At 33.9% G+C, this 26,775-nt stretch overlaps 3 protein-coding genes across 6 annotated transcripts in view; 2 read left to right on the top strand and 1 right to left on the bottom strand.

Moving 5' to 3' along the window:
• Positions 1-1,624, top strand: part of LOC119635048 (oxidoreductase-like domain-containing protein 1) — an 8,110-nt gene extending 6,486 nt beyond the window's left edge. The window contains exons 2-3 of the mRNA XM_038029565.1: positions 602-714; positions 1,368-1,624. Coding sequence (XP_037885493.1) covers positions 604-714; positions 1,368-1,616 — 360 coding nt within the window. The 5' untranslated portion in view covers positions 602-603 and the 3' untranslated portion in view covers positions 1,617-1,624. The remainder of the gene's footprint in view (positions 1-601; positions 715-1,367) is intronic.
• The window catches only part of LOC119634481 (homeobox protein rough), an 8,053-nt gene extending 2,268 nt beyond the window's left edge, over positions 1-5,785 (bottom strand). The window contains exons 1-2 of the mRNA XM_038028694.1: positions 5,460-5,785; positions 3,855-4,012 (exon numbers count right to left, since the gene is read on the bottom strand). Coding sequence (XP_037884622.1) covers positions 3,855-4,012; positions 5,460-5,785 — 484 coding nt within the window. The remainder of the gene's footprint in view (positions 1-3,854; positions 4,013-5,459) is intronic.
• Positions 5,786-9,383: 3,598 nt separating this feature from the next.
• Positions 9,384-25,517, top strand: LOC119634683 (mitogen-activated protein kinase kinase kinase 4). 4 transcript variants are annotated; one of them, XM_038028981.1, is made up of 11 exons: positions 12,997-13,548; positions 18,259-18,344; positions 20,293-20,517; positions 20,581-21,109; positions 21,182-21,422; positions 21,488-22,013; positions 22,088-23,336; positions 23,402-24,758; positions 24,824-24,930; positions 24,991-25,170; positions 25,228-25,516. In XM_038028981.1, the coding sequence occupies exons 2-11, from the start codon at positions 18,292-18,294 to the stop codon at positions 25,306-25,308; spliced, it is 4,548 nt and encodes a 1,515-aa protein (XP_037884909.1). In that variant the 5' UTR covers positions 12,997-13,548; positions 18,259-18,291; the 3' UTR covers positions 25,309-25,516. The 4 variants fall into 4 exon arrangements, with proteins under 4 accessions (XP_037884907.1, XP_037884908.1, XP_037884909.1 ...); XM_038028979.1 differs by lacking the exons at positions 12,997-13,548; positions 18,259-18,344 and adding an exon at positions 9,384-9,945 and having other exon boundaries at positions 25,228-25,517; XM_038028980.1 differs by lacking the exons at positions 12,997-13,548; positions 18,259-18,344 and adding an exon at positions 9,384-9,945 and having other exon boundaries at positions 21,491-22,013; positions 25,228-25,517.
• Positions 25,518-26,775: the final 1,258 nt, after the last annotated feature.

Genomic DNA, 26,775 nt, shown 5'->3' on the forward strand with positions numbered 1-26,775 from the left:
AAATAACCGACATATTTAAGGGTTTTTTCGCTTGAATAAGTTTAGCAAAATCTTAAAGAAAAAAAACAGTAATAAAAAATAATGAAAAAGCAACCTAAACAGTTGTTGGTCACCTTGCGGTGAATCTTGAATATCCACTAACTTAAGTTAGCATGAACGACGTATAAGTACAATTAACGCGCTTTTTTACAACCAACTAATCAGAAATACGGTCTGCCGTATGGACATGTTTACACTGAATCCGGGTTTTTACTTCCTCCATAAAGTCTTTCATGATATTTTTGTAGGTGTTGCAAATGAGATGGTGAGAGATGAAATTTATACTCTTTCGGTAGGGATTATAAAATTGATGCACACTTTTTTGTTATGAAATTTGATAGCACACAGAGCATTGTATAATACCTTTTCTTTTAATATTACTAATAAACAGAACTTTTTGAAACGGAACTAAACGTTTTTTTATTTTGCAATTTAAAAAAACACACTTTTTATAAATTTCCCAAATTAACTTTTAAACACCTGCTTGTGAGAAATTTTTAAAATAAAAAAAAAAAAAAAAACTATACTATGGATTGTTCTTATATTCTCTGTTTAACTTAAGAAATGTATCCCAGTCTAAGCAAAGCTGGCACTAGTAAATTTATTGTTCAAGTTGGAAGCTCGTTTCGTTCACAAATCCTACGAGTTTATGCGGATAAAGTCGACGACATTAAGGTAAGCTTAATATAATATCTTCTCCAAAAAGTATTGAGGCTTTTGATCTGAGTTGTTTCATTCGATCAGCCTTCTATCAGTTACCAGTAACGACATGATCTCTAGTGCTGTATGTTTGATTCTGCTTAAAAATTAATCGTCATTGAATGATTGAGTTTGCTCGGTCAGACACATAGTTTTCACATAGTTTAGCGGAGGTAATAATACATCATATTCTGACAATGATAGATCAAGCTGAGGTGCATTCAAATTTCTTTATCAAGTCCCGTCCATTTTCATTAGAACGCTTTAGTTTACAAGCTTTATTTTAATGGTTTGCTCATTGAAATGCTTTCCTGATTTTCAAAACCTTTTTATTTTCTTTTTTTTTAGTAACAGATCTTATCTCAGAGCGAGTTTTTTTTTTTTTAGGATCACATTTTTTTTTGCGTGCATAAAATGCAGCGGAATTTTCCAAAAAGTCCTCCTTCAACATTCTTCCACCTTTAACATTCTTCGTAGATCTATCAATTTCAACGGTAAGAGTTCAAAAGATATCCGATGGACATGAGCAAAAGATTCAATACTTTTTAGGAATATTCGTTTTTTTCTGTTACGTTTCTTTCTGAACTTCTCTTGTCATCATCTCTCTTTTCTTTTTTTTTTTTTGGTAGTTGCCGCCTGAACCAACAACATGCTGCATGTCTGGTTGTGCGAATTGCGTTTGGATTGAATATGCTCAGACTTTAGTGAAATTACTCAAAGGCAACTCGGATAAAGCTCGTGATATAGTCTTGAGCAAAATTGAAGATCCAAATTTAAAAGCATTTTTAGCCATGGAGTTAAGATATCTTAAACAGAAAATGGATGAAGAAAAATCAAAAGCTGACGAAACAAAAAAAGACCCCAAAGACATAGTATGAGAAATTATTATAAAAACATTTTTGAAAGAAAATCTTATTTCATATTTAATATTCGACAAATAATTTGTACATATTACACAACAAAAAAATATGGAGAATTCAAAATATATATATATTTTTAGAGCCGAAAACAAGTCTATCAATTTTATTAACTTAGGTTTTTTATCTTTTTATATCAAGGCATTTTCGCTCTATTAGTTGTTGCAACCGCTCGGACTCGTTAAGTCCATTCCCAATTCATAGTTTTCGTAATATGGATCACAAAACATTGGAACATAAGAAAGGGTGCATACTATAACATTTATCCCTTTGCACCGGAGCGGAGTCATTTAAAATTGGTCTTCAAACTCGAGGGCTTCGCTACGCAGAAATTGTAAATAATTTGCAGTTCTTAACATAAAAACAAAAACAAATCGTAAAAACTAGTATTCGGGTGTTTCGCTGTTGGTGACAAATCACGGTAGCGGCTCGCGGATTGTAGTACGAATAAAAAAAACTACGAGGGCAAAGGGTTAATATTAAGAAAGAGTGCAGATAGAGAAGATTTTACAAATTTGAGAAGATGAAATCGAAATAGTTGGAGTGATTATATAAAATTATAGGGTCAAAAGGCATCTACTTTAGCAAACTAGTAGGGCTGTACTAAGTTGTTGTACAGAAATCGAACTCACTTTGCCACTCCAATAAACTGTTAATTCTATAGAAAAATTAGTTTAGATCAAATTAGGTATTTCAAAACTTTTTGTACCAAAAAATTCTTACAAATCTTGCAGAAAACCCTATGCGAAATTTTGTATAGTATGAGAAAAAGTTTTCCTTTTTAATCGCAGCGACTTTTACTAATGTCAATGTACGCTGGTAAGAGCGTTCATGAAATTTGCTTGGGTGTAAAATATCTCCGCTCTCTAACATTATCCAACGCGTTTAAGGAAAATCAAGATCGCCAAAACTTAGGTTTGATCATATTTTGCAACAACACACATCAAAAGTTATATTTGTGGCATTTTATGAAACCAGGAACAAGATAAATTCAAGGTCCTTGGATAAGTTGTGGATATAAAGCTAGTAAAAATCTTTGCCTTCTGCCATGCACCGCCCAACGTGTCATTTCCTCATATCTCGTCTCGGTCGAATCAAAACGTTGCGCAACCAGTGTAAACAAGTACGGTAATCGGCAGGGCACAAGTCTGGTGAGTAAACTGCATGGGAAAAAGATAACCTTGCGTTCCGTTTTTCTATTGAATTGTTCAAATGGATCAATTGTTGTTGATGAGGTTGGTTTTAACCGCTTAATTAGAGTCTGATCTACCTATCCATTTTTTCTGAAATCATGAGATTCGTGCGAAGCTTCGCGCTACGAAGACTAACACAGTTTGATGTTCTTCGTTCTCCATGTCCGTTTCATCTTGCTCTGCTTCGCCTATTCCTCTCTTCTCCTCATTTGCTTTCCTGATCCACACTACTTCGTCCTTTCACGCCAATATTTCCCCATGGTCTTTTGCGCTTAAAATAGCTTCATTCGTTATCCTCAGTCATGATAACGAGTTTTTCTGTATCGTTCGAATAAAATTTCAAATACGATTCTGCGCTTTTCCATCTGCTTGACGTATAACTCCTGTGGTATTCTTCTCCCGGTCTTCTAAAACTTTCCTATCTCTTGTATGCGAGTAAGGCTTAATTCCTTTGGGAGTTGTTTTTTCGTTTCTGCATTGTCTTTGGCCTACAAGGCTTGCGTAATCGCCAAAACCCATTTCCGCTTCAGTATTGGTTCGGCAGCATGTCCTTCGTTTCTCACAAATTTTCGTTCATTGAACACAACAAAACAATTTCTCTGTTCGTTTATCTGATATATCAGAATGACCAAAACTTAACAACAAAACCATTACAAGTAATTGGCATATGAGGAACCGCTTTGCTTATCTTGGATACATGGTTGTAATAATACCGTGTAGTAAGCCACACGGCCAGAAATAATTCCAATTGTGATTCAAGACGTTCAATAGGACGCACACGGGACGCGATTAACACAAAAACTTATATAGGCAACTGATTTCGACAAAACGGCTGTACTATATAAATTTATTTGAATCAAACCTTTTCCAATACTCGAAGATTCGCATTCGGAATATTTAATCCTATGGATACCTTGAAAGTATCTGAACAACGTAATGTCAACATAAAGTGCTTATAATAAAAATAAATAATAAATAAATTCACAAGAGAAGATATTATACTTACAAAATGCCGTTAGACCAGTTGGAAGAGATGCGTCATTTGAAAAGCTAAACGGCAAGCCAACATATGTTGATGAACACATTATGTTATTCGATTCATCCCTAGGGACTTCTTGGGTTTTATCTGATAAAACGTTGTGAGACTGATAGCTGCCGTCAACTCTAAAATTAAGAATTAAAATGAATTACAATATTTTTATATTTACATTAGTATAGTATTTTTTCTGCCTGCAACAAAAATATATATATTATTTTGCCCCCTCCATGAGGTATACCAGAGCCATTTATCCTTGAAAGCCAAGCGAATCCTTTTATTTTAAAACAATTTTCAACGCGAAGATGCCCTTCTAAAGAGAACCCAACTTGACTTTTTGAAAAAAACGATTTAATACAGAGAGAGAGAGAGAGAGAGAGAGAGAGAGAGAGAGATAGAGATAGAGAGAAAGAGAAAGAGAAAAAGAGAGGGGAAGCCTTCTGTTAAATTGCCTTGTGAACATTTTTGACAACAGAAGTGAAGTGTGCTCGTGCGGTTAAATTAATTGCAACCAATAATGAGACTATGGTGACACCTCAGATATTATTGGAACATCATACGTTATTAGAGTTTATCCAATCCCGAGAACCTAAAGTCCTAGATCCTTCTGATCTTCTTGATGCTGTCCATTCTTCAACTATAATGTCAATAACGTAACCTTCCCTTGTGTTATAAAACCTTAACCATGTTAATTTAATCTCTTTTAGATTCTTACGATTAAGTCAAATTTTCGAATCGATGGTCCTAGAAGAGGGGGTTCATTTTTTTTTAATTCCAGCAAATTATAATTTCAAATTGAATGATTCGTAATATTCCTAAGCGATGTACAGATCCATGTAGCCATGTAAGTCGGTCGGAATTGTTAAAATTTATCCTAAGGGCTTGTGTCCTTCCGGCAAGTGTATAAAGTGCCGTTTAAACAGACCCTCAAAATAACTATACGTTGACACTTGCCGCCACTATTCTATGATTTGTTATTATTGACCCCTAACCTGGCATAAGGAAAGGCCTTAGGATGTGACTAGTCCGCTCAAACAGGTCCTTTCCTGTCAGGGAAAGATGTCGATTTTTCGGTCACTTCCCATCATGTGATTCTTTTGAAATTTTTCACACACCTTTCCTTCCGACGACGATACGGCGTGGTCAATGTGATTCAGTAGATGTGAAATGGCGAACACTATAAATTGATAGGTTGTTATTTTATTCGCAATCTTTTCAATATAGGTATTAAATACAAGACCTTTGAGAGAGTAGAATGGATTGTATAAAGTTAGCTGGGAATCGACTTTGTAATAATGAAGAAGACAGATAATTGGAATTGTATACGCAATGAACTAAAAAGTTGTAGTCAAATTATATTGGAAAACGTTTTGTAAAATAAGTTTTTATTTAAGTGAAAATAAATTTTGTTCAAGTCCGTTCCTTTTATGTGACTACGAATAAAAGCAACATCGTGAATTTCTTCTTCACATTAAACGCCATTGGGACAAAATTTTTATCCGCTTAAGTAAACGCGTTGGTAAAATAAAATTATTTTAAGTAAGTTTTTTACTCCATTTCGTTGTTTGTCATCACCTTTTATCACTTATGTATAAATCAGATGAAGATGTACTGCTGCCGTCACTTTGATAATTAACATCATTGTTGTTGTTGTTCGATGTTGATGGTAGTGACTTATTATTATTATCATCATTCGCTGACATATTAAGAGATTTAACCTTCGATAGAACACTACCGGGAGATTCAGTTTCGTTATTACCCGGTTCGAGATGACCGTAAAGACGAGCAAAAAATTGACGCGGTGAAGATGGTCGTACTGGTGCTTTACCGGCGGTCGTATTCGATGACTTGCAATTAGTCATTAATTGATTTACACTATGCGTACTATATAACGGTAACATTTTTATATTTTATATTCAAAATTATTATTTACTTGCGCATGCAGAGAGACACATCTGTTAGGTTGAAAGAAACAACACTGAATGAATATTTCATTGATTGATTAACTCTGAAACCATTTTTACGCACAGGATAATTTAATCCTTTTTCTTTTTTTTTTTTATTACTATTTTTTCCTTTTTGGTATTTTGTTTCTTTTTTGCTTTCTTTTTTTTTCTTTTTTGTTGCTACTTCCGTAAACAATATCAATATGAAAATTTAGCGTAACAATGACGACAACTTTCGTTTATGTTGCAAGCCAAACTAGGCAGAAGATACTCTCATAAGTCCGTATGTCGGAATGGACACGTATTATTAACCATAGCTGCATTATAATGTTGAAGTTGTTTAAATTTTGTCATTGCTTGATGGTTTGTTTGTTATGTTAAACACCTAAATTTTGTTGTTAATAAATATTATGTACGATAATAAAGTAATAAACGTTCTCTCTTTTCTCCACTTATATTATGTACGTGTGTGTACCTTAAATATGTGAATCTCAAATTACATGCGATATATATACATCTTCCCCTTTTGATTTGGTTTAATACGTGTGTCATTTAGGCATTGCAGGATTTCATTGTCTGTTTGTTTAGTCAAGTGTTTGAGTGGTTGCTCCGGAAAAAGTATTTTCCTATTGGCTGCTGACACACTTTAGGGATAATTCAACCCCTAAACACGTGACAAAAAACATATTTATACACTAAGAAAAATTTCATCACAAACTGTTCCCAAGTTTGTTTAATAATGTCAAATGATATTGCCCGATTCTTGATCGAAATTAATAGAATTGGAATTAAATTAAATAAAAAGTCCAATATATATACAACTGAAGCCAACCCCAATTTTCATAGCACACAACCGTTTAAATAAAATGTTGTTTAACAACACTATGATTTTCATTTAAGGCGTGAAGAGGATGATGAACATTTCCTGCGTTATTTGGTTTCCTAAACATTATTTTATTTTTTTTTTGGTCACCACTTTTTCAAGGATGAGGGTCCTATAGGGAGGGTGCTATATGCCGGACACACCGGGAGGGATATTGAATCAAAAATAACGATTGGATATATTTACCTGGCATTGTCAAGTATTGTCAAAAATGTTACCTTAAATACAACTTCAGACGCCAAGTAGAGAGTATAAAGAGAATGGAAATGTTTATTCGCAATTTTTTCAGTGTATATTTACTTGTATTAATTTTAATTTAAATTGTTTTAAGAAGGGTTGTTATAATTAAATAAGGGTTGTAATATTATATAATTGCATATTAATTTTCTCATAACTTTATGTACTAGTCTCCGCCTTCTGGTTTTGTTTCGTTATTTTTTTCAATTTTGTTGATTTTTTTATGTATAAACAAATTGATTGATATTCAATTTTTTGTATTAAAAGGAAACGGATATATGCTTTTTACTGACAGGGTTATTATCACATATCCGGGGGCCACATATATACAATATAATGTTTTTTTGTGGAGGCACTTTTCATACGTTAGGAACCTAAAACTGGATGAATGGAGAAAAGCATTAAATTTTGCTCTGATTCATGACATATGTCCTATTTTACATACATGGGTGTATGTATATTTTAAATATCACTTTAGCAACATCTCACAAATAACTATGTATCCCAAAAAGGCTCTTCTTGGAGTTTTGGATGAATACTGCGTTTGCTTTAATTATTTACCGTATTTCACATTTGCTGCTTCATAAATAAAAATTTTAAATCCAAGAAGTCGAACTCATGAATAGATCTTGCTAATCTAACGAAAATAATAAAATTGAACAAGGTTTTGATATCGTAATTTGAAAAATAAAACAGTCAGGCTAAGAGGCAGACAGGTCATCGCTTGGTTTTTATGCCACCAAAATGGTAAATCTATCCGATAGGCTAGCAACAACAGCGGTTAATAAAACCACACTTACAACCAAAAAGTAAAAGTAGATAGAAAAAAGCAATTGATTTTTTGATACTTTAGACCAATAATGTGACCTAAAAGGGCTTTGACGTGGTGGTAAATCTCTACCAGGAGGTACGTGCCCGTCTAGTATTCTCGCGTCGATTCACCTTGTAAAGCGCTCTAAAATTGCGTTTCACGAATTTAACTTTTTTATAACAATTGTAATTCTCAGCCACTTCGCCACCCACGAATCATCTGGGCTCATCAGTGCGATAATTCTGGGAAGATTGTTGCTAGTGCGATCATAACGACTATCTCTTTTGCAAATCATTCATTAATTTTGTAATCCATAATCATAATATCGCCACAAATATATTTATGTGTATAGAAATGCTACGATGTGCGTATCTTTTATTTTTCTATTCTCACGTTTATTTTAAAAAGAACTTAAAATATTTTGAATCGCAGTTTCTTCCATATTTGTCCAGATAAGCGGAGGCCTTGAAATCGTTCAATCTTTTTCAGTTTGTGAGTAAAAAGCAAAGAATGCAAATCCGTTATGTTTTTGAAAACACAGGCGTTCTTAGTTTATATTGTACTGTAGACATATCCTTTGATTAGTAATCTTAGATATCTTCACTTCTGTGGTGTCAAGAATATTCATCATAGGCATTCGTACAGATGAACAGAGGGGTAACCGGGTAGATAAAAATGCCTAGATCTAATCACAATACGATAGCGGCTAACAGTGTATATACTCCATAATGCGATAGCGGATATGTCATAAAAATGCTTTAGCATATTTAATCAAAGAACGGCTCATACACGAATTTTTCAAATCAGTAAGAGGATGTTATAATTCTTCCCAATGTATAAAACAAAGATTTTGCAAATTTTTTTTAGCTATTCGTTTGTTTTAGCTTTTTAATAATTAAGTTAAAAAAATCATACATAAAGCTTCCATATAATCTCATATAAATTGCGGCAAGGGTTTTATAATGAAAACATAGAAAACTCATTTTATCTCAACTAAAAAGAAAATTATAGAAAAAATCTTAATTATTAATAGCTACCTCGTATTTAATTCAGACGATTTAATTATATCGATAACATTTTGCGCAATTCATATGCTACAGCAATCGAAGATGCTTTTACTGCTTTCCACTGCAGTAAGTAGAAGCAAAATTTCTAAAATTACTCTCATCTTTCTTATCCACCTTGCACGTAATTGCACATTTTTCCTTTAACGATTTCATTTGGAAAGTTTGCTTGTTACAAGAAACAAATAATTTTGATTAACTTTTAGTAAAATATGCATTTTTTCTTACAAAAATATCACAATCTCTTCATGCCATTTAATTATTAATAAATATAATAACTTTCAAAAACACTTGGCAACTCTGTGCGTTCTCTTTAAATGCACAGCTGATTTAGTACTTGATGCTCTTAAAAACTAAGAAAAATTACAAAATGTTAGTTAGTATTTGACTTACTTTGCTTTAAAGCAGTAAAAAGAATTTTAGTTTTGCGTATAGTTAGAATTGGTGTAATTAAAGAAATCTTTCTCTCAGAGCAAATGAAATTGCAAGCATTTTGCTAGCAAAGTGAATGAAAATCTTCAATACTCTTTTCTTTTTTTTTTTTTACTTGACTATTTCTGTCGTTGTTGTTAATAATGTTCATTTTATAATATTCGGTTTGTTTGTTATATTTATAAATGTTAAATGAAAGAGTAGTAAGTGTAAGCGTCGCTAACATAACGGGAAAAATGATAAAAATTATTGTAACTAAAAGATGAGTTAATTTCATAATTGTGTAATAAATTATTAGGCACATTTTAAGAAAATAAAAAATCAAGAATATGATGAAAAATGTTAAATGAGAGTTAGATAATATTATTTAGTGAAAGTTTAATGAAAGAAATTGCGTTAAAATAACTTGTTACAAATTGAAATAATAGTGAAAAAAAATGTCAAATTGTCGTAGAAAATTGCGTATTTTAACTTTGCCGAACGAGTGCGTTTCAAAAGACTTGGAATATGTACAAGATAACGATAGTGAAGGTGACTTGGATAACAGTGATTGTAGTAGAATTGAATATAGTGGGAAAGGCATGCATGAAACAACTCTTGGAATGGATAACAAGAAGATAAATCACAATGAAACAGTTACAAACCGAACCATTGATCAGTATGAAGATTCTTACGATAAAGTTTTAAGGTAAGCTTCTGAAAAAATAAATGAAAAAATTTGTGTCCAACTAGATAATATAGCCTAACACTAATTAGAACTACAACGCGATTCCACGAAAATTGAAATTTTTTATCAAAAAATTGGCGGCATGGATACTAACCTCCTAAGTTTTAATCTTGCATGAATTCATTTTGTTAGGTTGCCTCAGTTGTAACTTAGTATTAGCCCCCATAACAATTTCGTAGTGAATAGTTCGTCTAAACGCGCATCAAAACTTCGATATCAATTTTATTTTTCGATATTTGGAACATTAAAAAGAGTTGTGCTGTACCTTGTTTATGGTATGCTTCCCTTGAATATTGTATTCCCAAGAGCAGTGTTTGTTTTTATAACACAAGTAAACAACACCCTCAGCAAATATGCGGCGCACTCATTAGATTGATTACAATAAATGTATAGATCGATATTAACATACCCTACGCTATTCGTGGTCGGAAGAGTCTTTGTCCGGATGTGTGTAAGCATTCAGAATCGCTTACGATAGATCTACCTTTTGTTATGTCGATCGATTCACGATCAATTTCTGAGTCGACCTAAGCTAGTCTGTCTGCCTAGTCATTGCCTGTCCAACCCACGGGTTTTAAATTTGGTACAGTGAAGTCTTTGTCTTTGACAAGGACATTAATTTTGTTAACCAGTGTCGTAAGACATTTATATTAGGTTTCCACATTTTAGCAGCCTGGGACGGACACCTTAGGATTATGAACACATCTAACATTTTCATCAATATTTATAGCCTACAGGGTGTATTTAAATAGTACGGACGTATGTAGCGCGCAAGGGCTTAAAGTGGACCCAATTTTTATTATACCGGTCGATTTAAAATTATAATCAGATTTGATCTAAGCCTGTCTGTCCGTCTGATGTCTGTCCACGTAAATCTATGTTCAAGCTACAGATCATAATTTTTGCCGTGTTTGGACACGGGGACGAGCGTTATTGAAAATGGGCCGGATCGGGCACTTTTTTGACCACTCCCCATATATCATAATAGTAATATAACATAAAAAAATTAACTGTACCAAATATTGACCATCTCGGCCTTTTGTTTAGATTTTACCCTAATAAGGATTTTCACGAAAATCCTTTGTAGATCAGAAAAGCCTAAGTGTTAACGTGTGATGATGACACTTGACCCATAATAGTAACTTCAAACAAAAATAGTGTAGGGTATTAAAAGGTCGGCCTTGCGCGCTATAATGTTTTTGTTTTACATAATAATTTTTTACAAGAATTCTAATAAACATTCACGCCGATATCTACAGCGATTGGAAATTCGCAATGAAAGTATTATAAAATTTATGTATTTTTTTATTAGAAATTGTGAAATTCTTGATATAATAAACCCAAGCAACTCCTCCGCCGTACTCAATAATTCGAAAGCTACAGCAATAAATAGCAAATGGAAAAAATAACCTTGATTGATCCGCTAACATGTCTAAAAACGAGTTCTTCGTACATTTTTTTTTAGAAGCGATGCATTGAAGATTCAGTCTAAGCCAGTTATAACGGTCTAACTTGTTTTGGTTGATTTAGGTACGGATTTCACTCATTTCCATAATTTCGAAAAAAAAAAAAATTGGGATGCTATCGTCAGGCAAGGCCGACCGTTAGGCTCCCTTCACCACATCGCCTAGAATAGTTACTCACTCTCTTGGTAATACTACAACATGGAACGCTATTGGAGGTGTTCCAAAACCTCACATGGCCTGAGCCGAATTTTGCAGATTTCCGTCATAAAAAACTAGAAATTTGTTTTTCTCTCCATATACGGGCTTGCTTTTCATGAGTATTGTTAGTTTGGCTCGCACATCGTAACAGTGCTCTTAGTTGATGATGAGGAGGCTGGTAGAAAATGAGAAGGAATTAGTGTTTGCGTAAAGATAAATTAATTTGCGTGTCATTCTCAAAAAATTAAATATATTCATAAACTATTTATTATATCCTTATATTATACTTTCAATCAAGTCAATATTTATAATCATTTAACCATGACTGTCCATGCCGACATTCACTCACCTTTTATACCCATCACCGAAAGATGGAGGATATATTTTGTCAAAACATTTGCAAAAGAAAGCTTCAGAGACTCCACGAAGTATATGTATTCTTGATCAGCAACAAATTCTGAATCGTTTTAAGAATGTCCATCCGTCCATATGCGTAATGTCTGCTGCTGACCGTAAAAAGGAAGCTACAAACTTCAAATTTGGCACCAGCATTGGAAATTCTTGCACGTATAATGGTATTGAAAATAAGCCTAATCGGTGGAAGGACACACCCACAGCGCAATGTATAATGAGAACACCTCTGTCTTTCGAAGGGAATAAAAAATAGGTTTTTTCTTATTACTCATAAACCAAACGAGATAAATGTACAAAACTTTCAACCTATAGTCTATGGGCGATATTGTAATACCTGTAGAAAAACGGAAGAGATTGACCACGCCTACCCAATACTATAGGCGCAGAAACAAGCTTTAAAAACCCCATAAATTCGAAATGCACCTCTGCCTATGTATCTGTCTGTAATCCTGCCCAACTGTGTAGTATCTGTGGTAAAAATTCTCTCATTTGCCTACAAATTTTCAAAAGAATTTGAACCTAGACCTAGACTTTTCAAAGGACATGCCCACAACACCCAATCGCCTAATTAACAAAAACTTTTAATTTGAAAATAAAAAAAAAAATCCGCCTCGTCCACTCCATATTATAGTACCGAAGTATAATTCTTTTGCTTCTTTTTTCTTTTTAGGATAACGGTGATGGGTATAAAAGATTCGGTCACGACCGAATATAATTTTCTTATTTGTTGCTATTTAAAATAGAATTATATTCGATACGACCGAACCTTTGGATGTCTTCTTATGTATTCGCATATGGAATGAGTGAAATGGTGAGAGGGAGAGTCGTTAAAAGAGTAAAAATTTATATAAATTTGATTGTTCTCTTCGTAACTATTTTAGTAAAGTTCTGAATATTTTTTAATTTTTCCAGTTGTGGGGCAAATATTCGATAAATGCGGTTGTAGAGCAGCGGTAAAATATTGTGTTGAGAAAAGAAAATCGGCGAATACGTAATTAACGGTGTAATAATCCATTCTAAGCGAGAAGTGAATTTGATACTAATATATACAACAAGGGGTTCATTGACGAGGCATTTTTTATATTTTTTTTAATGTTTTTTAATTCTCAAGCCAAATCCTAAACGTGTTTTTATTTTCGTTCCGAAAGCAAAACTATCTCAATTATAGAAAAACAATGCAAAACAATAGTACATTAATACACCCCTTTTCGCATTAAATATTTTATGGAAGTGGTTTCTTTTTTTTGTTTGCATTTTCATAATTTTCATTTGCAAAAGCTGTGTATTTTAGCACTGATAAATGTGTAAGCCTTGTGTGTGATAAGGGTGTCAATAAGAAAAATTTTGTTAAGCACTAAACTCAATTATGGAGAACTGAAGGCGCAATGAATATCCAAAACTGAAGATCGGTTCAATCGGTTCGCAGAATCTCTGGGATGAGACGTCATAAAAAATGTGTATGTGACCAGCGTCAAATAATGCCATCGTAAGATCATTGTGCTCTTTTCCTCTCATTCATTTTCTTTATATATCTAGCTAAAGTTTCCCTAAACTCTGCAAAGAGAAAATTTGATTTTTTTTTCTTGGCCCAAATGATGATAATGAACATTTCATATATTCTTTAAACATAATGGTTTTCTTTAAGCAAGTAAAAAAGTATGTAATAAAAACGTTATAGTCGGGCTAGGCCGACTATTAAATACCCTAAAACTATTCTTATTAACATCAAATTATACCCTACTCTTATATAAACTTACTATTATGGAACTGTATATTAAAAATTAGGCCCCTTTCCAAATAAATGCTTACTTTCCATAAGAATGGTTGTGCCTAAGCGAGTTCAAGAATTGAGATACGTTTTCAAAATACAGCGCAGTCAATTTTTATAGCACATTACAATTGTGATTCAATTTTCGTCATAAAATATTAATATTTGGACTTTTCTGCCCCATACGGAATCAATTTTGTTGGAAATTCTTTTATTCCAATCTGCTTTTATCATGAAAATTATATCAATTTGTCATATGAATGACAATTTTCATTCTAAGAAAGGGAAGTTCGTAAAATTGCCTTAGCCGGTCCAAATTGTTCACACCAAATTCGAATGCTGAAATACTACTTTTGATGAGGAATTTTGAAAATTACAATTTTCTTCATATAGCGACTTTTCAGAATGGGGACAGCGGATAAGCGGAACAGTCGATAAAGTCCTTAGGTCAAAACACGTCACTGTGAAAAATTTCATGTAAATATCCAAACAATTGCGACCTACAGTTTGAATACAAATTTCCAAATACCACGGACGGACAGACAGGCTTAAATGAATTCAGATTAGTATTTCGAATCGTTCGGTATAACAAAAGCGGGGCCCATCTTAAGCCCTTTTGCGTGTTATGGACGTTTGCAAAAACTTAATATACCCTGTACCACCACTGATGTGGGGTGCAATTATCAACACCCTTACTCATCAATCTTATGCGGCTGTAATTTATAATGAAAAGTATAGCAGTGGTACATAGTTTTCGTGTCTGTCGCATGGTCAAAAGAGTTTTGAATTAAAATTTGCCTTTTTCTATATGTTATTTGTTTGATATTTTTCCATTTTCGGATCATTGTTCTCTTTCGTTCGTCATTTTCACATTCATCAAGGGAGAAAGTATGGAGTTATAGTCTGCTTCCATTTGCGATTAAATTATACGGAACTTCAAATAAATTATTTTATTGAAAATTCGTATAAGTTAATCATAATCAAGTTAAGGTTAGTGAAACGACCCTATCCGATGAACTTTTTAAACTCTAATTTAATTCTGAAACTTTAGGATGCAATAGCCGTGAAGCTAGCCTTAAGAAACTCCATAGACAATACCCTTTCATTCTTCATTAGAACATTACCTTATGTCCAGTTGCATCTTTCTACTCTAAATTTTTTTGCAGAAATTATAATGAAAACATTAGAAAACCACAAGGGAATTACAATTGAAAATGAAAACTTTTGACTTTTCATACTTTCTTTTACAAATGATATAAGGAAGAAATTTCGTTGCTATCTTGTAATGTTTTTTTATAGCGTTCGAATTGCACGGCACTGTTTACGTCGATAAAAGCATAATAAATAAACTGTTGAATTTTTATATCCATGTCTTTTGTTAATTATTTATTTGCATTTTGTTTTTTTTTGTTTTCGATGTGTTTTGTTGACATTTCTTTTTAATTTGAGAATTTAAACGATTACTTTACATTTTTTTTTTTTTTTTTGCTTTTTTTAGTTTCAATTTATTGGACTAAAGTTATAACATCTATGAATGAAAGTTAAATATTTTATATAAATTTTTGTAATTTGGTTTTTTTTTTTTTTTTTTTTTTTTTTTTTTTTTTAATAATTGCACACATAACACATAAATTGCTTGAGTTGGGTTCTCCGAATTCGGGGCTTACCCTATATATATATTTTTCTTCATTCATTTCTTTCAGTGCAATAAATATATTGTTGTTGTATTAACTAGAAGTCGGTGTATAACTTGTAAGTGTGTAATTGGCCTTATTTTAATTTTATTATTAATTTTTGTTGTCGTGAATTTTGTAATGCTAATAATTTCATCATTTAGTGTGCAACAGATGGATGAATGAAGATTTTAGCGCCTGCGTATCGTGTCACGACAACATTGCACATCGATGTACCTGTCTGTTGAAATTCTTGTAGTTAATATGCATAAATGTAATACTTGAATAGATAGATCAAATACGATTCATTAGTTAAAGGCTTTCTGCGGTCAGGCCAATAGAACAAAGAAGAAGAAGAATGGATGGTTTACATAAGAACTCTCGTCTAAATCAAAGAGCTTTGTTAGAGTTACGGTTTGTAGCAAACATATGATCAAGAAAAAAAATAAATTTAAGGTGGCAGGGGAGAGAAGAGTTACTGAAAAAATTTTTTTTTCTCAGCCTAATTGGCACTTGGAACCTTCTGGAAAAAATTCGCGAGTTTTTTGGGGTGTAATTTCGAGGTGTCCATCAAGCGCGGCAAACAGACGTCTTGTGTCAAATGAATCGTTGCCAAGTAGACGCAGCCTCCTGTCGTAACTATTGGCTTCTAATTTCTCTAATGCACTAATAGAAATTATTTGAAAGCATTGCTAAATAAAAAAAGGCTTTAGTACGACTTCGCGAAGACAATCGCTGAATGGCTATGAAGTTGAGAGTGAGTGGAAGTCTTTCAAGAGATGAAAAGTTTATGTGAAGATACATTTTCCAACTTTCCAATGAGGAGTTAGTTTGTTTGTTCTGTGACAGACAGTAGCTTCCCTCTTTAAATAATAGTCCAAGTGAATGTAATAAAACTTTGGCCATAGGGAATATTTGCTTTATAGACAAGGAGTCAATAGCCGGCAAAATTTGGAAAATTGATAAACATAACCTATAAATGTTTAATAGGTATCATAAAATTCGTGTCAAGTCAATAAATTCTTTTTTCGGTCTTTGTTAAAGCAACGCGAAGAAATTTAATTTTGATTTTAATTTAATTTGCATATTCTTTTGCTAAGTAATAGTGAAATACGTTTTTCGTATGCTTCTTCCTCTTGATGTCTTTATTTGTTTTTATACTTTACGCTCTATGTGATACTACTGGTAAAGTAAATTTGTACGGGTATACGTAACATCCACAAGCAATTATTAGTTTGCTTCATTTTTTATTATGTCGATTGATTTAGAAAATGATTTCGATTTATGTTTGTGTGTCTGTCTGTCCAATTCCTAGTTTGATACCTGAGCATACAGGTTTATCTTCAACTTATAGGTTGGAATTTTCCTAGATATTACGAAGAAATTTGGTAGATTATTCAAGAATGAAGTCTCTTGAATATAGGTTGGATTAGATAGGTCTTACGATCAGTCCCACTTTAACGCTTTATTTTGAAAAAATCTTTTTATGAAAATTATTTGTAAACTTCGCGACAAAAATTCCAGAGTGCTAGTGTTTTGGTCATACTAAATTGATGTGAGAAAATTTGACTTGAATGAGTCAACTTTTCGGACGCCCTTCCCAAAAGCGTTTAAAGTAATCATTTATTTACAAACAGCTCTGACATTTAAGAGGTTATGATGAAAATAAGTTCATAACACTTTCTTTCGACTCTGCCACCTTCCATGAGAAGCTTGGCTATGACGAGCTTGTATAGGATAAGGCACAAGTGTTGTAAGGTATTGACTGCTCGGCTTTGTCCGACTGTAATGATTATTTTATTTTATATTTATAAAGTAAAAGTGGCCTTTGTGTTTTTGTGTTTCTAATCGAATTCTTATTGGAATTAAGTTTGTCCCACTGTCCGCCTAATTTGCATTAAGTTTACCGTAACCAATAATTGCTGAATTGCTGCTAATTTATTATTATGCGTAAAATGAATTGTTGGCTATTTTTGTTTTCTTCATTCTGTTGCTTACGCTGCCATTATAAAGATAGTAAGTGTTACGCCTACTCTTATTTTAATGTTATTAAATTTTTAAATACATATATGTATGTAGTTATGTATTATTACCTAATTTTTCTACTTAAGGTGTACAGGGGTATAGGGGTACATTAAGTTAGTACGAATGTATGTAACACCACTGAATCATTCTAATCATGTCTGTCCGTCTTATATCTGTCTATGTACTTTTATGTTCAACTCATAGGTTGCAATTTTACAGATATTTTGATGAAATTTGGCGCATTGACGTGTCTTGATCCAAGAACGAATACAATTGCAAGTGGTTCGAATTGCTTCATGGTGATTTTGAGCTTGTTTGTCCGTCTGTCTGGTTTGGTTTTTTTTTTGGTCAATCTGCAGATCGTAATATTCAATATTCGAGATATTGAAATTTGGCGCACCGATGTATTTTGGCTCAAGGACGAACGCTATTGGAAATGGTCTTTACATGAGCAGATGTATTACGCGTAGCGCTAACCACTTCGGCCGTTCTATGAAGAGAATAAGTAAAAATGAAGAGAGATCTACGCTTAACTTGGAATAAATTTCCGATAAAAGATCCGAAATATATTTACTGATACCGCATATGTTCTTGTTCTGATAATTGTTGTTGTAATGCTTACATATAAAAACGTTGGCAGTAATTATTTAAAAAACTCAAATTTGTGCGCGAATTATATCGTCCTTTAAGATTAAGCGATAAATCATTAATAAAATATTTACATATATAGGAATTTCCAGCGTACCGTAGCTGCAAAAAGAGAATGGACGGATTGACATGGCTAAAGCGACTGAGACATTTTTGCTGCTTAAAAGGGTAACTATAAGAGGTTTCTTATCAAGTTTCTGGTGGAAACGAAATAATAAAAACTAACCCCATCACCGACGATGGCTTTGAGTTAATTTTGGTGGACTCTCGTAGACTAAAGCAAGCATTTAATCTTTTTGAATATTCATTAGACGATCGGGGTTATTTTACATACATATATTATAATTATGTGACATGTAGATTGGGGGCTGTATGTGGTGAAATGATTAAAATATTTCCAAAATTTTCGATTTTGTCAGACGTGTCAGTTTTTTTTATAATTGTTTGGGGGTCATTATCAAATTTGCTCTGTGGAATTCAACAACGGTACACAAATTTGAACTCACATGCTGCTATTTCTATAAAATTATAATCCATTTTGATAGATTTCTGTATATAACTAAATTTTTTTATTCTTATTTTCTCATCATGAACAACATTATTCAATTTTACATAGATCGGTTAACTACTGAATACGCAAAAAAAAAAAAAAAAAAAAAAAAAAAATATAAAAAAAATATGTTCTATGATATATTTTATTAATTATTTATGGATGGTTGGTAAACCACAAGACTGATTTAGAAATGAAGAAACATAAATTTCACGATGAGGTTTCTAATAATGATTTGGAGGGAGATTAAACACAAGTGCAAGTACACTTCTCTTCACCTAATACCTAATATCTTCATTTAGTTTCTGACCGTACTTCAAGCATACTTTCCGTGGAAACTCTTCAAAATTAAGATGAATTAGTTTCCTTGTCAAAGATCTTATTACTTATTGTCCCTCTATTTTTTTCCTAAATGAAAAGTTTTCGAAAAAATCCACAATCCAGTATCAAGAGTGTGGTATAAATTTGATAGATTTCGGTACAAATTGGAAATTTTGTAAGTCATCATATGGCGCCAAGCATAGACAATGTTTTCATCCATAACATTTTCAATTTATTAAAAATAAATATTCCTTAATATGCATTGTAAGATTCATCACTGTTGCAAAATGTAATAAAAGCGCAGTGTTTTTCTTATTTTCTTACTTTAAATGATTCACATAAAGCACGTATTCAATAGTTTAGTAGGGCTCACCAATGGAGTATTTGTGGGATTTTATAATATCCCCGCACATATGCACTAGACATTAGAAATTCTTAAGGGGGATAACCATTGTAAATTTTTGAGAAATTTTTTTTCTTCGTTTATAGGGAAAAAATTCGATGAGGAAAAATTTCTCCAAATCTTTTTTTTTTTTTATTCGTTTATTGAGAAAAAATGCTATGAGGAAAATTTCCTTTACATTCGAAATATGTTTGCCTTGAAATTTGTAGCTTTCTCATAAGCGTTTCAAAAACAGACAAAATGCGTCTGTTAATAAATTCCTGTTGGGGCAACCTAATGTTGTAATTGTTATTATTATTATTATTTTAATTTTAGACTAATACATTAAGAGATGTTTTAAGGCACATTTTCAGAGAGGAATAGTTTAATAGCTACCTTCATCTGCATATGAGAGTAAGAGTAAGGTGTCAGTGCTTTTACCAAGATATGAAAAGTTAAGAATAAAGTTTTTAATACTAATTATGAAAAGAATATTTTGTTGTTGTTAGCTATCTCTCCTTCATTTAACAATTTAAAATGTGAAATTTGTGATTCTGTCTGTGACAAGTGCAGCAAAAGAGATATTTTGGCGTAAAACTTATTCGAGAAAAGTGAATGAAAAAGAATAGTGAAGATGGCAGAACACTTTTGTTGTCCTGAGATTGGAGATTAATGGAAAAATCTAATGAAAAAAGAATCGGTTATACTAGAAAATTCCTCATTTTACGGATCTCTTGTTTGAATAGTAACTCTAAAGATACTTGTTAGTGAAGATCAGAAATAAGGATATGGCGAAATATTTTCCTCCCATCCTCCGAAGGCTCTTTTTTTTAAATGCTTTTAACATTTTCTCATTGTCTCAGGGGGAAAGAAAAAGCGCGTAGCAAAGCTTTTCATTCGAAATCAGCGCATCGACGCAATGGCTGCGGCAGTATTGATGGAGATGAGACAACCAATCCTCACCCAGATGATGTTTTGGAAGCGCGTTTTGAACAGCTTAGCAGTACACCACCGCGCACCAGACTTAAGATCAAAACACGTGATTGGGATCGTAAGCAAAGAGATCAAGCAGTTTCTACGATTGGAGCGTGAGTTTAGATAGATAGAATTTTTTCCCTAAAATCATGGAATTGTATTTTGCCTTGGTACAGAAGTTGCGATTTGACAGAGGAGCCGAAAAGAGGCACGGCACGGAAGGCACGTTCACGCGTTTTACGTCGAAATACCATGGATTGTGCCTTACTCAATGAAATCTTTGTTGGTGAGGATGGCAGTTTTTGTCCCAGGCGTACTGATAAACGTGCTCTAGCCTTAATACGTGGTGCAGAACGTGAATTGAAAAATGCCTTAGCTTTAACACATAGCACTGTTGTCTTAAATAATTACAATCGACGTCACGAGAGTAAGTCCTATCAACGGGAAGCGTTTGATAAATGTATTCCATTAAATAATGAGACGGTAACGTTACGACAGCAACCAAAGGTGGTGGAATCGTGCAATCGTTATATGAGCGTTTCTTCGCGCCCTACTGGTTGCCGTGCATCGGCCCCACCCCAAACGTTTGCCCATAATCAACAATTAGCTACACAGCACTCACCAGAACTTAAATTGCGTAGGGAATTTCATGATACATTTGCCAATCTCATTAAATTAGGCAGTATGGATCGCCAAGAAGTAAAGGCAAGTCTTTGAATTTGAAGACCCAACCCAAGTCCACTAAAAAGAAAAGTTACTTTTCCGTTAAATTGTTAGCTTTCTTTAGAGGAGCATACATGGCAGACTGAAGTTAAAGATTTAATTTGGTTGGAGTTACAGGCGTGGCAAGCAGATCGTACTCTTGAGCAACAAGATAGATATTTATTTATGGCTCGCAAGGACGTACCGGATTTGTTAACCGAAATTATTAATTATAAATTTAAGCCAAAGTATCGACGACAAGCAAGTACTGTTAGCAACGATAGCGGCTTTAGTACAGACAACAGTGTCAGTAATTGTAAGCAATGTAAAGAATATGATGTGTGATCCAAGTCTTCTTATGCCCCTTTTTTTTTAAAATAGCAGGCAATCAAGCAGGCGGAATATTTTGTACCGGCTGTTTATCTTTATACTGTAAGGATTGTTTAGATCAGCAAGAACTCGCTATGAAGGAAGTAGAAGAACTTCTAACACGTTTAGACGCTGCTGAGGCTTTATATCCGTCAACTCAGGCAATGGGTGCCTTTCATGCCGTATACAAAAGTGAAAGTTTTGTTGGACGAATCAAAACCATGTGCCTATGGTACAATATAACTCAACAAGCACGTTTAAAATTGACGATACTGGGTAAAATATTGGTGCGATTACAGGGTGAAAGATTCTCGTGGCCAGTGCAGACTTCCTTCATAGCGAATGAGGCAAACAGTGGCCATTCATCGGTATCAGGTGCAGATAACGACGACTCGGCTGTCAATTCTCTTGATTCTACGAAAATGTCAACTTCAACATTGCAACAACAAAAAATGATGAGAAATCTGAATGGTCCAAAGGTACAATTTCTGATTGATGACGTATCCCATGCAACGGATGAGACTACCAGCAGTGCTGAGTAAGTTTTTGTAAATAGCTCAGCTCATCCACACTTTACCATTCCATCAACTAATTTTTAAACAATTTGTGCAGTTCTTCATACACGGAAGTTACTCAAAATGCAGATAGTTGTAATAGTAAAGGCTTCAATAAGGGTTCAATGCACGACATAAATATATTTAGTGTTGAACCTTTGCGTTCGGGCAGTGGCACAAACGCTGAACAGTCATCTGCTTTGTACCGGAAATTTATTGAAAATGTTTTAAAATCAAGGGGATTAGCTAAAGCTTTAGCTTTTCTGCATAAGCTCCACAATGTGGTGATGTGTAAAGCGCAGATCTCATTAGAAAAACCAGGCACTGATGATTATGACTTCGAGACGGAGAAATTCGAAGACAATATACCACACTTAGAAGCGGATATAGATGATGAGCAGATGGAAGAATTAAGACGTTATGGGTATTGGAGCGAAGAGTACAAGTCGATTAATTTACCTAATTACATTCCGACATTTGTATTTCTAAGCGGTGTTCCTCTACAATTTATGCATGAATTTTTACGCATGCGCCTCGAGACTCGACCATCTAAACCAAATCCTCTCAGTTTGGAGCAGATTATGAAAGAATTGCGAGAAGGTCTTACATTAGCCTTAACCCATAGAGAGCGCTATCAGCGTCATATAACTACTGCTCTAGTAGAAAATGAGGATGATTTGGAACGTTATATGGGTACGTTGCAGCAATATGATCAGACAGTACGCAAAGTATTCGAATTATATCTAGATTATATAGATCAACTAGTGCTAGTCACAGTGCCAGAGAATAATCAAAAATCTGCACTGGAAAGGGAATGGATGTTTACGAAATTAGTTAGTCCAATGGTCGCCGGAATGCACATATTGGCTGCCAAAAAATTTTGCATGATAATACGTAATCTTCTTAAAGGTATTTCGGAACGTTTAGTTAATCGATCTAAGGAGTTGGATATGCAAATTGACGACACGGCACAGGCACAGGTTCTGGAGACAGACTTGAAATGGCAAGTTTTAACTATATGCCGAGAAACTCAATCCTTATTCACCACTGAACGTAAGTGTTCAGTGAAAGTATTGTTCTTTGCTAAAACATTTTGTCGTGACGTCGAATCTGTCGATTTTCATCGCGAACACTACGAACTTGAATGCGGAGACTGTTCACAGCGAGAACATGATGTGGTATGTAATGAAGTCAAAGAATCTTTTAAATTATTGAAACGTGACATTTTGGATGTAAGAAATAAATTAATAAAAATTATTGAAAGGGTCCAAGAGCGTTGTTCACCGGTCTACATAATGGATTTAGATGTGAGTTGAAAAAAAAAAAAAGCTTTCGAATTCAATTTAATTTTCTTGATTTTATTATCATAAAGGAGCAGGATCGTCTAGCGGTATTATCGCGTACCCGTGAAATTCTTCATCAAGGCTATAAGTTTGCTTTTGAATATCATAAAGACGTGATACGTTTGTTTGAGCATCGCATTATGGCAAGCCAAGCTCAGGAATACCAAATAGAATTGGCTTTAGGTATTATCACATTTGCACAGATGTGGATGCAATTTGTGACGGAACGTTGCGAACGTGGACGTGGCATGCGACCCCGATGGGCTTCACAGGGCTTGGAGTTCCTTATATTGGCTTGTGATCCGCAAATTACAAAGCATCTCGACGATATTCAATTTGATGAGTTGAAAAAGAAAATGGATTTATGTATATCGCATGTAATCGGTATTACTTCCGAGCCAGAAAGGGTAGCTCGGAAAAAAGCCTCACCCCGATCTAGAAAGACATCATCCCCAGCCACTAGCAGATCACGTACACCGACTCGGTCACCTATGTCTGCCAGCATCTCTCCTTCACCGTTTAATAAATTCTTGCAACCTCAGTTTAGTTATAAGGAAGAACTTTACCAACGAACATCTTCTATCGATTCAACGGATGGAGATTTAACTTCAACGTCAACCAATAGAAATGCAACTATCGGTGATCTACGTTTAATAGTTCCTACCATTGGTAACAAATCCGCTGCAGTTTCGCCACAAAGCGAAGTCTCAGCACGTTCCTTAACTGATGCATCGTTAGCTTTACATCAGATACGTTTAAGAGATGCCGTCAATCGTTTGGATATGGAATTAGATGACAAACTACGTGAACGTAATTTAATAGGACACGTTAAGACCCTAAATTCCAGTGATAAAGTACAAATTAGAGCACGTAGTGTGAATTTCCGTTGGCATCGGGGTATTAAAATTGGACAAGGACGTTTCGGTAAAGTTTACACAGCCGTTAACAATAATACTGGTGAGCTAATGGCCATGAAAGAGCTCGCTATACATCCGGGCGAAACAAGAGTTTTAAAAAATGTTGCTGAAGAATTAAAAATTCTTGAAGGTATTACGCATGAAAGCCTGGTACGGTATTACGGTATTGAAGTGCATCGTGAGGAATTGTTAATTTTCATGGAATTGTGCTCCGAGGGTACTTTAGAATCTTTGGTTGAGTTGACCGGCAGTTTGCCGGAGGGTCTAACCCGGCGTTTCACTGCTCAGCTATTGGCAGGTGTAACCGAGCTTCATAAACATGGTATTGTACATCAAGACATAAAGAGCGCTAATATATTTTTAGTAGCCGGGGGTAATAGTCTAAAGTTGGGCGATTTTGGCTCAGCAGTTAAGATACAAGCTCATACTACCATACCGGGTGAATTACAAGGTTACGTAGGGACACAAGGTAACTAAACGTTTGATGCTTTATGGACATTTTGTTGTATGTACTAAATAGTGATTTTCTTATAGCTTATATGGCTCCTGAGATATTTACTAAAACTAATAGCGGCGGTCACGGGCGAGCGGTCGATATTTGGTCGGTCGGGTGCGTGGTGGTGGAAATGGCTTCTGGCAAGGTTAATAAAAGTACAACTTCTTTTTTTTATCAGAATCGCTTTATCTTTTTTTCCTTTCAGCGTCCTTGGGCACAATTTGATTCGAATTTTCAAATCATGTTTAAGGTAGGCATGGGAGAAAAACCCGAAACCCCCGAAAATCTATCTCAAGAAGGGCATGACTTTATTGATCATTGTCTTCAACATGATCCTAAAGATCGTATGACTGCTTTGGAACTCTTAGAGCATAATTTCTGCAAAGTACGGCACTTTGAATTGCACACTAAATGAAAGTTTGCTTTAAATTTTTGTTTTCAGTATGGCCGTGAAGAAGATTTCAGCACAGAAGAATCAAAGGAACCAGAACGGCGATCATTTCGCCGTTACAATGTTATATGAAATCAAATTTAACTTTTTTTGTTTTTTATTTATGTTCGCTTTAAAAGAAATTTGGATTAGTACGTACTTAGGTGGGAAAAAGTATCCCATAGAAAAACTTAATAATAGAAATTTACTTAAAAGACAATAATATAATAAGGTAAACGAAATATGTGATTAAACGATTAACAGACAAATTACATTCGAAAATTGAATGGATTTATTTATGACAACTTTTCATGAACACGGTTCATGAATTTATTTAATAAACTTTCTTTCGTGCAAGTTTAAAAAAATCTTGAAAAATCTGTTATGAGGGTAAGTAACAATGCTAGTAATTAAACAGTATTTCATCCTCATTTTAAGCAGTGACACCACTGAACCACTTCACTTTTTGTTTGGAGACATTTTTAAATGAAAATTACTTTTTTCCACAAAGATCTTTTATGGTGTTAGAGTAGCTTGTCGCCTGGCGTCTACCATATATATTTTTGAATTGATGTAGAATTTTTGGACAGGTAATATGTCTTTATTTGAGAAATGTACAAAATAGTTTAAATAATCTCTCTTGCATAATCTACCTTGCATAATCTCTAAATAATGAGCAAAAAATCCTCAAATTTCTGTTTAAACAAAAGAAATTGCGTTCAGCTTACGCTTCACCGCGGGCTTGGCTTCCGACTAATTTGGGCCATTTTCAATACGAGTCTGCGTGAAAGACCTTCCAATGTTTCTACCAAATTTGAAGTCAATATCTTTATTTTTGCGATCAGGAGAGCGTCAACAACACACCAAGCGAACAGACGTCGCTTAATCAGTTTAGAATTTCATGCTAATCAAGAATATATATGCTTTATAGCGTCTCTGAAGCTTCCTTTTAGATGTTGCAAACATTATGACAAAATAAGTATGCCCTTACTTACGACCATCAAACAAACAACACGTTTGGAATATCTTTTATTACTCTGGCATTTCTTTTTTTTTCAGCGTTTTTTTATGTTTTCTCGTGCTTCACTTTATTGACATTACTTGAGATTTTTTCAATATGACGTAGAGGGCTCTATGAGTTTTCAATCTTTGGTGAGGGCATTTGGTTTGTGTCTTATCGAAACGCAATAGCGGAATGAAACAAAATCGAAAATTCTAACCCAAACGAGATTGGTGTATGTGCTATAGAATGTTGCATCGCTAGCAGCACTATGTTGTTGCGGTTATATATTTCTTCTGATAAGTAGAATAACAAATATACATATGAACTTATGATAAGTGTTGAAAACGTTTTAAAAGTATTTTTTCTTCCTTTTTGTTTTGGTCTTGTTATGAAGTTAATGTTAATATTGATCACATGTGAGGTGTATTGCTTAGCTGCTCAGGCAAGCAATAAAATCTCAAGCAAATTCTTTCATCATTAATATACTGAAGTGTTATAACTGCAGTTACAGTTTGAAAGTTTTTTTTTGCATATATTTTTATAATAGTCTACTATTA

Source organism: Glossina fuscipes, unplaced genomic scaffold (genome assembly GCF_014805625.2).
Source record: "Glossina fuscipes isolate IAEA_lab_2018 unplaced genomic scaffold, Yale_Gfus_2 3, whole genome shotgun sequence".
NCBI lineage: Eukaryota > Metazoa > Arthropoda > Insecta > Diptera > Glossinidae > Glossina > Glossina fuscipes.